The sequence below is a fragment of the Bombina bombina genome, chromosome 7 (genome assembly GCF_027579735.1).
Source record: "Bombina bombina isolate aBomBom1 chromosome 7, aBomBom1.pri, whole genome shotgun sequence".
Taxonomy (NCBI): domain Eukaryota; kingdom Metazoa; phylum Chordata; class Amphibia; order Anura; family Bombinatoridae; genus Bombina; species Bombina bombina.
The window spans coordinates 137,219,742-137,237,987 of NC_069505.1; the positions used below are offsets into that span (position 1 = coordinate 137,219,742).

The following is an 18,246-nucleotide window of genomic DNA, read 5'->3' on the forward strand; positions in this document are numbered from 1 at the left end:
CATAGATCCCGACTGTCACCCGGCCTGATAGCAAGCCGGGGGGGGGAGAGATGGTAATAGAACAAACTAGGCCGTTAAAGGCAGCCCCGGTCAGTGTGAGTCTTTTTAAGTGTAGATGAACGGCTTTATTTGCAGACTCTTATACCCCATCCATTCTTTAGCTGATTCCTGAGAGTTTTTGTGCTGAATGCAGTAAGTTAGCTTAGGTGGTCGTTGGGTTATGAAGATTATCTAGGGAGCTTCTGCAAGATGCGTCCGACCGTGGCTGCGGATTAGACCCGCCCCCCCTAAAGATCTTTTTCATTTACAGAATATAGACTTTTTTGCATATCTCCAAGTTAGGCATTGTTTTTTTAAAGCCATCGAAGAAAATAAATCATGGAGTCATTCAGGAATAAAAATGGGGTTAGCGTTATTTAAGGCAGGCAAATGCTCTATAAAGTTTTGGTACAACCTGATCCTCAATAAGACTGGGGAAGTGAATATTGATCAGATATGTCTAAAATGGAAAGTAGCGCTCCCATATCTGAATGAAGATCAGGTAAAACGTAGTATAACTCTTTTAGATGAGGCTACACTCTCGGCAAATTGGCGACAAATTCTTTTACATAGAATATATTTCACTCCAGCTAAAATAAATAAATGGTTGTCACAAGGGTTAAAGGTATGTCCTCGTTGTCACTCAGCTGACGCAGACCTGATCCACATGTTTTGGAGCTGTTCAAAAATTAACCAATTTTGGAAACGCGTACAATTCTGGCTAACCAAAGTGACAGCCACAAATTTTATAATAGCATTACAACATATAATTTTTCTATTAGATACATTTGATAATCTGATAAATAGAGTCTTTTTCAACATAGTAATTCTGGGCGGGAGATATCTTATTCTAAAAAATTGGAAACAGAAAAGGGTGCCCACTATAAACAATCTAACATTTCTACTGCAAACACAATACGCAATAGAACAACTTGACAATCTAAATAACTCTGAGTGGCAACAAGATAAATTTAGTCTAAAATGGATATATTTTATTAGACACTATAAGAATATTAACATACAGAATCAGTTATTATTCTCATGAGATAATACGACTCAAGATATTTAAGAATAGGTAATCGGGGCAGGGGGTTTCTTTTTTTTTTTTTTTTCTCCCTCTTTCCTCCCCTTCCCCAATTCTTTTTTTTTTTCCTCTTTTTTTTTCTTTTTATACAAAATTAGAAAATAGGTTTCTGACAAACGGTTTTCTTTTTTCTTATTTTTTTTGGTGGTCCAACCTTCCTAACTAAACTAAAGATTGATTTTGTGACTGAATAAATTGGACGGTCAGTAATGGCAACTATAACTATAATTTTGTTTTTTGAATATTTGTGTATAATATAGATTGATATTGTAATATGATTTTTGTCGATTTAGGCTAAGTTTTGCACTAAAGATTACTGTGACAAATAGAGAAAAGTTACATTTCTAGAAGCATATGATTTGTGTTTAAATTGTGAAATGTTATTTTTCTCCTTTTGTACTATTTGTATATTTAAGTTGTAAACGATACAGTGGTACTGTTTCTGTCTTTTTTATTCTTTTTTTTGTATTTACATACTTTGATCTTTATTAATAAAAAAGAATTATATAAAAAAAAAACATGCTTTCAGATTAGAGGCGGCCTTCAAGGTCTAAGAAATTAGCATATGAACCTCCTAGGTTTAGCTTTCAACTAAGAATACCAAGAGAACAAAGCAAAATTGGTAATAAAACTAAATTGGAAAGTTATTTAAATTACATGCCCTATTTAAATCATGAAAGTTTTTTTTTTTTACTTGACTGTCCCTTTAAAATATACGGTAATATTTGTATTAAAAATAGTCAAATTTTAACATATATTAAAGAAAACTCTTTAGGTCAGAATACAATAAACTTGATAATATTAATAGAGTTTTTAGTTTGAGCACGGCATTGAAAATTCAATTTGTCTGAAATAAAATTAAAGGGTATTTTAATATATTTATGCAATCAAACAACCAACATTATCTTCAGATCTTAATGCTTCACAGTTCCTGCTATTATGTATTATTTGTAAAAAAAATGAGATGGAAGCAATGTGTTAAAGTATATAAGGACCAGTTAGACACAATTACATTTAAAACATACTATTTGTATTGAAAGTCTTCTAATTTCAATATATAATAAAGGAAACTCTGCAAGAATCAGAATTAAATATGAAAATATTGGTTACGTATCTATTACTATTTTTTTTATGTTTTTATATAATTGTGTAATCAAACAACAAAAATGATATATACTTTCATATTTCTTGCCATGTCTATATTTGTGGAAATATGGATGGAATACATGGCATGCAAGACGAAGGAGGATTCTGACAGTAGGATCGGATAGACACAATTACATTATAATATTTGTATTGAAACAGGAAATATGTGTACATTTGTAAATAAAGTTGTTTTTTTTATTTCAATATATTTAGTAAATCAAACAATAAAAGTGCCATTAGAACAAATATAGATATATATGTGTATTTATATATATAATTCATCCAATTTTGTATACTTTACCCAAGATACACAAGGACCAAATAAACCCTCCAGGGAGGCCAATCGTGTCAGCTAGAGGGTCCCTGCTACAACCCCTAGCAATATTCATTGACGCCCTCCTACAGCCCCTAGTAAGATCAATGGACTCCTATATTAGGGACTCTGGTGATCTCATTACCATACTAAACACCGTGGATGAGATTGGCAACAATGACCTTTTGGTCACCATGGACGTGAGAAGTCTGTATACTGTCATCCCCCACACCGATGGACTAAAGGCGGTTGCACTGGCTCTGACACAATTCCCCTATGTGGGACCTCCAATCTCTCTGATTCTTGATCTACTGGAAAAATGTTTGACCCTTAATTACTTTCGCTTTGAAAGCACATTTTACCAACAACTCATGGGGACAGCAATGGGGTCAAATATGGCCCCATCATATGCTAATCTTTACATGGAGCACTATGAGCGTGACATCATAGACGTGTACAACATAGATACAGTAAGACACTATAAAAGGTACATAGACGATGTCTTTTTAATATGGCAGGGCACAGAGGACTCATTGAATGATTGGGTAACAGGACTGAACGCAATTGAGTCGCCTATTAAATTTGAGCTAAAGTATGATCAGAACTGCATTGACTTCTTAGACCTCAGAATCTATAAAAAACAGGACAAACTATTTACTACTCTTTATACCAAGCCCACAGACAGGAATTCAATACTTGAAGCAACCAGCAACCACCCTCCACACACCATAAAGGCAATCATAAAGTCACAGATGATCCGGGTATTAAGAAACAACACTGAAACCAGTAACCGTGAAACACAACTACAAATGATGACTGAAAAGTTCCTACAGAGAGGATATAAAATGGAACTTATTCGAAGTGTTATAGATGAAGTGACCACCCAGGAGGGAAACAAGGCCAACCGTTTGGAACAGACTAGAAAAGAGAGGATGATTTTTACCACCACCTACAATAAAGGGAAGGAGAGGATGGCACAGGACATCAGAAAGAGATGGGAGATCCTAGCGACAGATCCGGGATTACCTTTTGAACATATGGATCCCCCCATAATGGGATACAGACGTGAAAGGAGCCTTAGGGACCTACTCATGTCCACAGACCCACAACAATGCTATATGAAAGAACAATGGCTTAAAACCAAGAAGAAAGGCTGTTATAGGTGCCTGGGATGCACTACATGCAGTGGAATGATCCCATGTAAAGTGTTCAGACACCCACACACGACTCAGAAGTACACAATAAGACACTTCATTACCTGTACAACTACCCATGTGATCTACTTGTTAAGCTGCTGTTGTGGCCAATTTTATGTTGGAAAGACGATGGACAACGCACGACTGAGGATGGCTCATCACAGATCTCCAATAAGGAGCGCTTTGGATAAAGGAACATCGGACCAACCTGTGGCAAGACATTTTCTCTTGGCCCAACATAGAGTTACTGACTTAAGGTTTATCTTAATTGACCACGTTCCAGCTCTCAAACGAGATGGAGATAGGGATACAACCCTACTCCGATGGAGTCCAGATGGATTCATAGACTTGGTACCCTATACCCTAATGGCCTGAATATGTCTAATGACTGGCGCTGCTTCCTTTGATACGAATATTATCCTATTACCTCCTAGCCTACTTGTGTGATGACACACCTACACCCGCATTTGTGGGACACAAATAATGGCTGGACTTCTGTACGGATATTACGCACCAATGTGACCCTGCTTTATCATACTCTAGGTGGTTAACTAACCAGTGAGTGTCATATGCCCTAGTATGATACACACTTGGTGGGACCTACCTACGAGCATTTTTTGGACCGATTTGATGGCAGCACACGGGGGTAAGCAGGCCACATTAGTACATGGCATATGGGTAATGGATGGGTACCTTGGATACTCTGGGACTGGTTGAAGGTCATTTTGTGGAACCTATATAGATGGACAATAACCAAACACATGGAATACCTGAGTGGATGGACCAATGAATGTCTAGAGTGCTAACGTTACACTAATAACACGCCTCTGTTGATAAGCTAAGGTTATCAGGGATAAACTTTGATTGCCACTTATAACAGTGTACCAATGATATGATTTGAGGTTCCGCTGTATGGACAACTGAGGGTCCAGGCACAAGGTCTCATGCTTTATTATCACTTAACATATGTCTATATGTTTGTATACTTTCTCTATATTTATATATGCAATATGGATCACCCTGTTGTGCTTAAACTGCCACCACACACATGTTAACAACATGGTAGGAATATACTATAGCACCTAATATACATATGCATCCCTCTCCATCTCTCACAATAGTTATATGACAGTTATGGGACTGTGTATAGGTCATGGCTCCTAATAGGACAGATTACACCCTTCAGTATACACACCTTATTTTGCCTTTCTAAATACTAAGTTATGGCGTTATAAAATGGGGCTGCTGAAATGTGACACAACCTTGAACATTTTTTCTTTAGCTCACATAAGCGCAATAATCTGTGGGGATCGCACACCAGTTATGCTTAGATGGCATCAGGGTTACCGTGACAACGCGTGAACACACACGCATACGTCATCGGCTTATGCTAATTAGCCATGCGCTAGGCTAACGGAAACTACAGACACAGGAGCTGTTCACTGGTGGCGCGTCTCATATTAGGATCAGATACAATCCTACCTATACATCACTTGGGGCTTGTGCTGATAGAAAGTAAGTGACTTTTTGTGTTATGCCTCAAAAGGTATGATGGCAGATACCGACATAATGCTTTTGTGCACATAGTTTATAAACATGAGTTGACATTTGTACTCGGCACATCCAACACCGCTAACATATTTTGGAGGGCTCACACTGTCATAAGATTTAGAACGGATCAACAACACTAATTCATTATGCTGAGTGAATAGTTTATATCGGATATGATCTGACACATCTGTATTACCGCTGTGACTGCATGTTTAATATTGCTATATATATTCCTGCCAGAAACGGATATGTATAGAACTACCCTATGTGATTGAATGCTTGGTAATAACTATGGTACTATTTAATATACCTTTGCCTCTAATCTAATGATGTAAATTAGGATTGAACAGGGACTCATAGATGTCTATAAGTATTTATCAAATTGACATATCTAATGACTCATATGGTTATGTTAGCATCTGTATATTACTGAGTTGTAGTTGACCTTTTGGGATTAGTAGTTTGGTTACACTGAGGTATATAGGGGTTATCACCATGACAACCCCATTTTTGGCGCAATTCACTGTTTTGATTTGGTGGTGGGTGTGGCTTAAAGTATTTATATATCACTATGTTGAGTTGCATGTTTATTCTGGTCTGAGGAAGGGATCTGTGAATCCCGAAACGTTACCTAATAAATAAGTATTTTTTTGGAAACCCAGTGAGTGCAGTCCTTTGTTGAAGATCGCTATATATATATATACAGTATGTATGAAAAACGCCTGTAGCACCCTAAATTGGTCTTTTTCTTACTTTATTCCAAGCGTGACAGACTTAGGCAATGTTTTGGGCAGAGCCCTTTCTCAAGCCAAGTAATCAAACCTGTGCAATGTTCAATAATTTATACCATTTAACTCCACCCTTTTCAGTACATGGTTATATTTGCAATAATCTATGTGTATACTTATAAAGTGACAATATATTAATTCAATGCAAACATCATTAACTAAAATACATTAATAAACTATATATAAAAAAATAGTTAAATATTTTCCAAATGTATATACTATTTATTATTTATTATCCCCAAGTTAATTGTATTTTATATAAGTTACATATTCTATTTGTTCAGATTATTTTTAAATCTAAAACAATTCTTAATAAGTAAATCTGATCACTGCTATACTTCACAGAAGTAATAAGATATCATAAGCTGCATGTATACACACACACACACATATATATAAACATCTACATGCACACATTAACATATGACCCTATTGTATATATGTATATCTCTATCTAGCATGTATCTATCTATTTATATACATATATATATATATATATATATATATATATATATACATACACACATATATACATACATACATATATACATACATACATACAGTATATACATGCATACACACATATATACATACACACATACATATTCACATACATACATATATACATACACACATATATACATACATATATACATAGATGCATATACACACAATTATAAACATCCATGTTGCACAAACATAAAGCATTTTTGTAAGCAAAAAAATCTACCCTGGTGTTATGAAAAAACAAATTTATAAAATATTTATAGTAAACAAAACAGGAGGAAAAAAAGAAGCATATTAGAAACTATAGTAAAAAAAATGGAGAAATGTATAGTGTTCTAAAAATTAAAATGCCCTATAATTAAAATATTGTAGTTCATATTATACACGTTATTAAAATGTTTCAAAATGAAGGAATGCTTAAAGATACAAGTAATTTGTATTTTTTTACCCTCACTCGTTAGTGTGTCGCCTTAACTGGATGTATTAGACAACTTGGTTGAAAATCAGTGGAATAAATGATATCATTAATATTTAAGGCATTCTGTTTATCAAAAAGTATAGTAATTCTACTATTAATGGTTAAATATAATGCAAAAATGATGTTCTACTTTATTACAGCTTCTAAGTTTTGCATTATTGGCCCTGCATAAATATAGTCTTAATTTCTAATATAATAAGCAGTATTTTGAGTATAATTTGTCAATAAAGAGTTAAAAAAAATCCACCAATGTCATGCTGTAATTCCCTAGAACATGTAATGTTAGCATCTGTGACCCTTAAACAACTATGTGGTTAACCCTGCAAAGAGGTTAAACACATAGGTAAAGTCCTGTTTGGGAAATGCAAACCTTGAAGCTCCTTTGTAGGACACAGTCAGTAATTGGTTGGGTAATGATACTGACATTTCTTTTTGAGCTGCCAAGTAATCTCTGCTAAGGAGCTCCCAAACAGGACTTTACCTTTGTGTTTAACCTCTTTGCAGGGGGTTAAACATAGTTGTTTATGGGTCACTGATGCAAGCATTATGTTGTAAGACATTTCAGCATGATGGGGGTTTTTTTTTAAAAAAGCGACATGAAACCCAAACATTTTCTTTCATGATTCAGGCAGACCATACAATTCACTTCTATTATCAAATTTCCTTCATTCACTTGTTATTCTTTGTTGAAGGGGCATCAATGCACTACTGGGAGCTATATGAACACATTGGATGAGCCAGTGACAAGAGGCATATATGTGCAGCCACCAATCAGCAGCTAGCTCTCAGTGGTGCATTGCTGCTTCTGAGCTTACCTACGTATGCTTTTCAACAAATTATACTAAAAGAAATAAACAAATTAGATAATAGAAGTAAATTGGAAAGATGTTTAAAATCGTTTGCTCTACCTGAAGCGTGAAAGTTTTATTGTTTCTTTATTTTTAAATCTGTAACTATCTCTGATTATTTATTTAGCTGGTTTTATTTAACGCAGCTGCCTATCAAGGCTTTCATTGCAAAGTAAAGCAGGAACATACTCCCCTGATTCTGTTTTGAGGCAGAGATCATTTATTTAGGCTTTACCAGATACAAAATCAATTTATAAAATAAGGACACTGGTGTATAGAGAGAGTCTTTTCTATTCCATAACTCACAATTTAAAAATAAAATCCTGACTCTAACTTTAAAAGCTCCCAGTAACACTGCTCTATGCTATATCTCCGACCTAGTCTCCAGATACTCGCCCTCCCGTCCCCTTCACTCTGCTCATGACTTTGTTCTCTCCTCCTCTCTTGTTACCTCCTCACACTCCCGTCTACAAGACTTCTTCAGACTGGCCCCTATTTTATGGAACTCCCTGCCTCGCTCTACATGACTCTCCCCTAGTTATCAAACTTGCAAGGGCTCCTTAAAGACTCTACTGTTCAGGGATGCATATAATATACACTAACATTTTCTTATCTTAGTCGCTCTCCTCCTTTAGTGTTCCCCTTGAACCCCCTTAGCATGTAAGCCTACGAGCCTAGCTGCTTTGTAGATCACTTTAATGAGAGATGATTTACAACAGTGAAACTCTTGGCAGGGCCCTCTATTCCTTTGTCTCCCATAGCTGTCACCTTGCATATTAGACCCATGTCTTTAGCGCTGCGGAACCTTTTGGTGCTCTACAAATAACTGATAATAATAATAATAATAAAATAGGGGAATGGTTTGGGGCAGAAAGAAAGAGTTTGGCAGAACTTTGGCAAAGGTTTTGATGACCATGAGGATGAGTTACATATGCCAGTGGAAGAGGGAGGGCTCACTTACAGCGACTTTTGACAAACTGGGAGGAGGATGCGACTGTATGTCAGAGGACCCAATTCTAGTCAAGTGGGGCCACAGCATTGTTTTTCAACTTTATTGAGATAATATAAAATAATACAGTGAACAAATAAGATGATGCAAACTGATCCTTAGTACTATACGATTCACAACTGGATTATTTTCAATATAATTACAATATAACATATGTTAAAAACAAAGTAATTGGCCCAATTCTTATATTCTTGTGATTATAAAATTATAGAGGATGCTAATTTACATACTTAACTGTTCAAACTGTGTAAAATACAGGTCTATTATGGGTAAGGCATTCTATAGCTAGGGATCTCTGCAATTTTAAAGTTCATTACAGAATTCACTGATGCGAATGCGCTACCATTTTTATAATGAATGAATTGCCCACTTGCTCTCCAGTGCATGTTGCCAAACAATAATAATATGTTTAGGGGAATTGTATTCTTTTGCTCCCCCACCCTAGAAGAATATCTGTAGACACCTATACATGCAGCACAATGTATCTGTACACACAACTCTACTATATTCTACAAACAATTTTTATTCTGGACCTGCTTCTGTGTGTTCAGATGAAGCCTCAGAGCGCAACTCTAAACACATTATCTCTGTACACCATACAGATAATAAAAGCTTTGTCAGTGCAAGCAAATGGACTTTACGTACACAACTGTAGTAAAGTCATACAGCACAACTCTACACTGAATACAGAGAGCAGCCAACATAATTATATATTAAACAAACACCACACGTTTAAAAACAATGACACAATTACTGGGCACAAAACAACTGTACTCAAATTCCTCCTTTCCTACCCCTCTGAAACAGTTTCATGTAAGGGGACAAGTCAAAATGTGCAGCCATTAACAAAGGCTTTATATACAATGTATCCTGGGCAAACAGCGCAGCTGCAACACAACTGTATCTTGGGAACTCAACTAAACCATAATCTGGACATACAATACAATTGTATACACTACCGTGCTGCCAAACTGCAACCTGGACTCATAACACATTTTTAATCTAAAAATACAGCAAATCTGTAACCTGGAGCCACAATACAATTACATTCTTAGAATTTGGCAAAACCAGAACTGGAAACACAATTAAATGTACTCTAAACAATAAAACAGCATTGTGCAAACAACTATACTATACACAGAACACTACTGCACACACAATTGTGCCATGTATAAAAAATGATACCCACTGGACACGACACAAGTGTGCACAATGTATTTGTTATATGTAATCTTACTAGATTCCTAAGCATTGTGTACATATGTTAAAGTCAGAGGGGCAACATATTCTAGAAAATTCTTCAGTTGATTTGATTGATTCTTACTTCAAAATCTTAATTTTAAACAGAGTTTTGTATAAGTTTCTCCTCAATAATGTACCAGTGGGATAGACTAAAGAGAGAACAAAGGAGATATTTTAAAAACAATTAAAAATGAAAAGAAATTAGTTCTTCTTTCTATTTTATTATATGGTTATGCAATGTTATTTTATAGTGCCAGATTATTATAGACAGTAAAATGTCATTGCCATTGGTAAATTTGTATTGTGCATAACAAACATTTAGAATTTTGTAGGAAATACATCTTATTTTAAGTATATTAAAAGTGACGTGATAACAAAATAACATTTCATCTAATAAAGCTCAAAATATATATATTAATACAGAGATCAGGGACGTCCAAGTAAGACAAAAAAAAACTTAAATACCAGACAAGTATCTTCTGTATATCTGGGCTAATGTTAGATTATAAAATACCTGGAATTGGAAATCATTCTGGAAAAATGCTATAATAATATAAATACTAGAACACAAATCATAAATGTAATTTAATCCCTAATCTCTACCACTGACATTACACCTGACCCAACGCCTGATTAGGAGTCTATTCCAGTTAAAAAAAATAACATTATTTTATTCTCCATAATTTTTCATTAAAATCTAGGAGGACATTTTCAACTGGACCGATTTTTCAACTGGAATGAAGTCTATAATCAGCTGCAAACAAGGACAACACAATCCAAATGGGAAAGCCAAGCAACATGTGCTTTGATTTTTATCCCTAAACTCAGGATAAAACACTAGCGTTGTACAAATGGTTAGTTCATGGTCAGTATTTGTTGTGCCACTTGTTACTAGAACAAACTATATCACCTCCTAATGAGAAAATTACCTTAACAGTGTTTTGTATTAGCAGAGCCTGGCTATGCCATTTATGACATGCCGTGACCCTCTCAGGGCCCTTCTCTTCAGCTGGTAGATAAGAGGCTGCCAAAGCTTGACTAGTACTCACAGTGGAGATCAGGGTAAACCCGTCCATCCGTCCGGCTGGTAACATCCACAGTTTTACTAGCCAGGAGCAGCTAGTGACCTCAGTGACCTTTTCCAAACTCCCCTTGGAATAGTAGTATGGGAATGAGGGGTACAGGGTAATCACCTGGTGCCCCCCTGTGTATGTGACCGTGGGGGGATGGTGAACACAGACAGTCACTACCCTGATCTGCAGTTTTTTCCTCTTTCTTAACCCAAGTTCCTGATTTTAAAACACTGAGTGGAGAACTGACCATATAATACAATGACATCACTTGCCTTTTTGCATAAATCTCCTTCTCAGGCATTAACAGGAAACCTGTCCCTAAGTACACAGTGACTGTGGGCAACGGTTCCCTCACTCCCCTCCCCCCATTCATTGGGCACATGCCACCGGCTCCTGCAGCTTTAAATGGATTCAGGCCTTATTAACTATTTATGCCAATGATATATAGACATTGTTTGGCAGTGAACTGGTTACTATATTTAACAGGGTGTTATTCATAAAAGAAAACTAAAAAGTAGCACTAATAGCTTCAGTGTTTATGCGAGACAAATAATATCTGATAATAAATGTAAGCAACATAGAAAGCAAAACATGTTAAATCCATTAAAAGCACCTAAACTAAATGTCACTACAGATTTAATTCCTTAACAATAGTTCATGTGCCTTTAGCCTAAGAGGCTGGCATTCCTGGGCATTGCTGTCTGCCTCTATTGTTTTACAGAAGAGGTATGCCAACATTTAAAGGGACATGAAACCCAACATTTTCTTTCATGATTTAGGTAGAACATACAATTTTAAATAATTTTCCAGTTTATCAAATTTCATTCATTCTCTTGGTATCATTTGTTGAAGGAGCAGCAATGCACTACTGATTTTTAACTGAACACCTGGGTGAGCCAATGACAATTAGTATATATATACAGTATATGTATATATATGCAGCCACCAATCAGCAGCTAGAACCTAGGTTCTTCTAAACTTTCCTAGATAAACCTTTCAGCAAAGGATAACAAGAGAGGGAAGCAAATTAAATAATAGAAGTAAATTGGAAAGTAGTTTATGTGACGAACACCGGCTACCCCGACTGGGTAGCTCCACCAGAAGGGTCCTTTCTGTACCTGGAACATGCCGCTATGTAGCGGAGCAAAGTGATTAAAGCGAGGCCCACCCAAATAACCAGACAGAACCAGTATTCGGGTGAAACAATGAACAAATTTATTGTGGAAACACACTACTTTTATACACCATTTTATACACCAACTCATCTTGATAAGGAGTCTTATTAGACCCCCAGATCTCCCGCCATTCCCACCCCTCCAGACAGGCTGGCTCCACCCATAGTTTCCATTGTCTGATAGAGTCCCTGGGGTACAGAGGTGGCTAATCCTGGGTGATCCCTGGGGAGCAGCGGCACTTCCAGGGTGTTGTTGGAAAGCCCTTGGTCCCCAGATGCCACAGTCCAAAAAGCGATGTGAATAATGGCGTGGGGCCAGAGCTACACCTCTTACCCTCCCTAGGGGGTACCAATCCCCAAAAGAATGGAGCTCTGGTATGAACGTCCACTGGGGTGACCTGGTATAAATGTCAGCGGGTATGCAGGGAGGCACGGCCGGCCGGTAGTTCCAGGAGCCCGGCCAGCCAGAGAGGGGTTGGGCGGTCAGAGGTCAGCTCTTCCGTGAGAAGGTACAGAACACAAAACAAGTAAAACCAAGTGTCTGGGAGACTGAGAATGCTATGAAAAGTCCAAAACCGGTGAGAAATCGCAGGGGGCTAGGTAGTAGGGGGTGGGGGTTTAACCTTGGCAGCCTGTTATCAGTGACAGTTTACAATTGTATGCTCTATATAAATCATGAATGTCTAAATATGGCTTTACTGTCCCTTTAATACAATAAGTTAAGTAACCCTTATTAGGTTAAAAAAAAAACATTCAGAGGACCCAACGTCCTGCATTTTGCAGTACAGTTGCAGTTCGGGATCTGCTTTCAATACAGTTTTTAAAAGGATATCTCCTGAATATATTTTAAATAAAAACTGTTTACATTTACTACCTCTCACTGGTGGAGATGGGCACACCTCTATATCAAGATTTATTCAGTACAGGAAAAAGAGTTTTAAAAAAAAAAGTAATTTTTTTAAATGTTCTCTTTTACATTAAACAAATAAAGAAAAAGATGACTATAATTTCTCTTTAAGGGCCCTATGATCTAAATCTCCGCTCCTGCGAGACGATCTAAGAAGTCTCATCAATAAGGTGAGGTCCCTCAAATTTTTTCTGAAACATAATTTTTAGCTAAGACCTGTTTATCTCACTATGCAGAGTTCTGGATGTGATGGAGAGAGAACCCACATTACAATATAAGATATAAAAAAAATTTAAAAAAATGTTGTGACTCCTCTCCATGATGATGTTTTTAATCATTGGGTCATAAGTCTTTGTTTCTGCTAAAAAAACCTTGACCCCCCGAAATGTACCCAGGATTAACTAAACCTCATCCCATTATACCCTACCATGTCCCAAAAGTGCCCCGATTCTGCTAATGTGACTGCTCAACTCTGTATGGACCTTTCAGACTCTGCCCCCCCCCCCCCCCAATTGCCCAGATTCAGCTCTGAGCCAGTCGGTCCTGAGAAGAGAGGGTCTTTTGTAAGCTGCGCACATGTGCTATCTATCATTATAGGATTAGTCACACAGGGACTTTTATATCCCTTTAATATATTATTTGGTGATAAAATACAAAACTTAAAAGGGATTTAATAAAGTTTAAGAAGACAATGGGATAGAGTCATAGGTGCTTGTGAGGTTACAGAGAGGCCTGCTTTTGAAGGCAAGGTGATGTTAAAAATTAATTGAGCACTGCTTTCCCTATAGTTTCTAAAAATCCGTTAGTGGGCGTTCCTGCATGACCGCCCAATGGGGCCGATTTATCAAGGGCTGAATGGCCCCTGATACCCCTGTTTCCGCACGATCCTTCAGGCCAGCCAGAAAAAGCAGTTAAGAAGCAGCGGTCTTTAGACTGCTGCTCCTTATCTCGTCCGCCGCCTCGGAGGCGGCAGACAACAATCAACCCAATCAGATACAATCAGGTTAATTGAGACCTCTTGCTAGCAGCCAATTGGCCGCAAATATGCATGGGGTGGCATTGCACAAGCACTTCACCAGAACTGCTTGTGCAATGTTAAATGCTGTCGGGTGGACGTGATTCGCTACAGCGAATTATGTCAGCCCGCCATTTGGTAAATCGGCTCCAATACATGATTTCTCACACACGAAACAAGAACTTATTACTAAGTGTTTATTTTGTTGAGAAAAAGTCTAGCTGGATAGAAATGATACCTCATAGACACAAAACAGGCACTTACTAGGGGGAGTAGTCAGGATTTGTCACCTACACCATGAACTTGGAATTCATAAAGTCTATATTTCCCCCGTTCAGTATTTTGTCTTAAGGTCATGTCTCGCTATTTCAAAGATAACAAAGTTGCTGGGGGGTTTCTCCCTTTCTTTCTTTTAATGTTACAAGTTTTCGTTAGTGCATATGTTAGAATAGACTGTTTTATCAAGGGTGTTTTTTCCCATTTATATTAGTTTTGAAGTTATTTTTGTTATGTCAGTATCCTTCATAGTGGAGCTTGTTCTATGCTCCGAGAGGTGAACAGTTAAAGGACAGATTATAATGAATAGTCATCTCCAATATGTGAATAGAGGTTGATACAAACCTCTTTGAATTGCGCAATTTTTGAGGTGTAAAACTGAATCGGATTTATTTGTTTTAAAAACAGGAAATTATTTTTCATAACAATGGAAATATTAGAATAAAGCACAATGATTTGAAGTGTAGCAGGTTAAAGAAAAAACACATAAAGAGTGGCTGACGCATGGAATGAAATACTAATAACAGATGTATTGGTCACAAACAGAAAAAGGCAATTCAAAAATGTCTGTTGTATGAGTCAGCGATGTCTCAGGCAGGAATTTTGCCAGAGTAAATGGACTTGGTGGTTCTTCTACATCACAGACCTTAATTTTCTGATTTAGGGCTAGATTTAGTGGCTGCTTATTGTTACAGCGAGCTTGCGGTAGCAATTAGCTCTCCGAAAGTTAACCAGAGATCAGAACTCTGGTTAATTTTCAAAATGTGACCCAATTGCCCCCAAATTTAAGTTTAGTGTAGTTGTTTAAAATTAAAAAAAATATTGTAGCATTTCATTATTTTTTTTAAATAACTGCAAGAAGCAGTTATGAGTGGTTGTGAGATGTTAGAAAAAAAACACGGCACTAAAAAGTGCCTTTACATTGCAGTCTATGGGGACTGTGTTATTCCCAGAAATATATATGTATATGCTTATATACATATATATTTATGTGCTAATATGTGTATATTCATATACATATATACTTACACTTTGCTGCCCATCGATGCGCGACTTACCCCCTTCGCTGCACTAGGTTCTCAGCCGTGTCTGACGGCATGAGAACGAGGCTCTCATTGGAGCCTATGGAAGAGCGCAAAGCTTCCCTGCAATGCAAACAATTGCGTCTTACTTGTAATCCTAGTGCATTTGCATGGGCTGGTATTACTAAGTGGAGTGCAAATATCACCCTTGCGAAATCGATATTTTGCACTCCACTTGTAATCTGGTCCATAATGGGAATATGTGTAAGTGATAATGAGTTGGCAAGCACCTTACTATCCTATTATAAGGGTTCTGCAGACACAATTTGTCTTTGGGATATTTCTAGAATATTCTTGTCTTGTCTGTTAGGATGGAGTATTAGAAACTTTAAAAATGTTTAAAATATAAGACTTCTTACATACAGGACAAGTATGATGACGATATAATGATAACCATTGTTCTATATAGGCAGAAAGGATCATTACATATAGACATGTGCGTTTCGATTCGTTCTGAATCCAAATTCGGACGAATTTGTTAAATTCGGAGATTCGAATCGATTCGAATTTCCGAATTACGGTAGTACCGAATCTACCGAATAAATCCGAATTAGTTTGGATTTATTCTGTAAATTCTGATGGCCATGGATTACACTAGTATTGTACAGTATATTAGGTTATATCACTCTGCTATGGGTTACACCTAATATACAGTACATAATACTAGTCTAATACACAGCACATCCCACCTAACACATACCAAAATTACGAATTTCCGAACCGAATCGAACCGAATCCAGCCGAATTTATTCGAATCCGAAACGAATTCATTCAAATTTTTCCGAATTTGAATCGATCCGAACCGAAATTCGAAAAAATCCGAATCGATCCGAACTGAACCGAAACAAATTTTTCGACCATGCACAAGTCTAAACATACAGTCAAATTTTTAAATCAAGAAATGCATAATAAAAAGACAAAGCAGAAACACATTTCAACGCTTTCTTATTTCCCTCTCTCCTGTATCATGTGACAGCCTCCAGCCAATCATATACTAATATACTGTGAACTTTTGCACATGCTCAATAGCAGCTGGTGACTCAGAAAGTGTGCATTTAAAAAGACTGTGCACAATGTGATAATGGAAATTAATTGCAATTTTTTTTTTTAATGGTATGCTCTTTTTGAGCCATGACAATTTCATTTTGATTTTAGTGTCTTTTGAAACAGACATATGCAGTAGTACCTGATGCTTGGCATTATGCCGGGCTGTTTGTTAAATTAAGTAAAGTGGTTGCTTTCTGCATTTCTGAATGATATCCGAGTTTACACGGTCATTGACTTGTTTGAAGAAGCTGGGTGGTATTGTGCGCATAAAACATGTAAGACACATTATGAACCCCTGTTGGATGCTTCTTGCTACAATGGAAACATGGGATTTTTAACACCAGAGCTGGGTTTGCCATTAGGCTAAGTAACAAGGTGCCCGCCAGCAACTTAAAGGGTCATAAAAGTCAATAAAATGTTGTAATGTATTAGAGAATTGTATTATTGCTCTGTTATGCTTTTATCCTAAAGGGGTTTACATATTGTTAAAGTCAGCTACAGTGAAACAGTACACCAGCTGACACATCTGGTAAGCCAATGACAAGAGGCATATGTGTGTGGCAAACAGTCTTGAGAAAGGCCTATTACGGGTCGAAACGCGTTGACCTACGGGTAAGCACCACTCCTTATATACTTATTATATACTTATTATACTTTTATATTTTTATTGGATCATATACTTTTATTGGATCATACATTATACATTTATTTTTTTATCACTGTGGGATTACAATTATTGCCACTGGATTTCATGTACTGTTAAACTTTGTACCTATATATTTTTTCTCACCACCATTTTAAGGAATTTATATTTTTTCTCACCACCATTTTAAGGAATTTTTTGGTTTGCACGTTCACACATTTTTTCACCAAAACATTTTTTTTACTAAAACATTTTTTTCAATGCTTCACATGTTTAGTGTTTATTTTTTGAATTTTAAAATACAATTTTTGAATATTATTCATCCTATTTTTTCATCTTCACATTTAATCACTCCATATCATTTCATCATTATATCATTGTTTATCAATTTATAATCATCTCTGCAGACTCATTGGGATTTGTTTCAACCATTTGTTCTTATCATTGGATTGTACATTTACCTTCATCATTTAATTGATCTTCATTCTTATATTGTTGTCATTAATAAGTGACACAAATGTATTCATCCTGATAGGGGACCTCTTGTGTTAGACCCCACCAACCATTGTGCAACAAGACGTATGCTTAGATTTTAGATTTTAATTTATAGCATCATGGATCCATTTTTTTTTTAATTATTATCGGTTATTTATAGAGCGCCAACAGATTCCGCAGCGCTAGTTTTTAATATATTTTACTATATAATTTTATTTCTTGTTAATAAATTTTTAATAATTTCATTTTATGTGTATTATCAGACACTTTTGTGCAATATGAACACAATTTCACTGTCTTAAACACCCAATTCCTCGTCCATAGGCGCTGTAC

General features: G+C 36.5%; 1 protein-coding gene across 3 annotated transcripts in view; it reads right to left on the reverse strand.

Annotated features, from left to right (window-relative positions):
- Positions 1 to 18,246, reverse strand: part of SPI1 (Spi-1 proto-oncogene) — a 126,431-nt gene that overhangs the window by 67,942 nt on the left and 40,243 nt on the right. The window contains exon 1 of one of the 3 annotated variants that reach the window (XM_053720338.1): positions 11,131 to 11,522. The exons of 1 other annotated variant lie outside the window; for it this stretch is intronic. In XM_053720338.1, coding sequence (XP_053576313.1) covers positions 11,131 to 11,295 — 165 coding nt within the window. In that variant the 5' untranslated portion in view covers positions 11,296 to 11,522. Of the gene's footprint in view, positions 1 to 11,130; positions 11,523 to 18,246 lie in introns of those variants that run through there. One more of the 3 variants, XM_053720339.1, reaches the window with a different exon arrangement.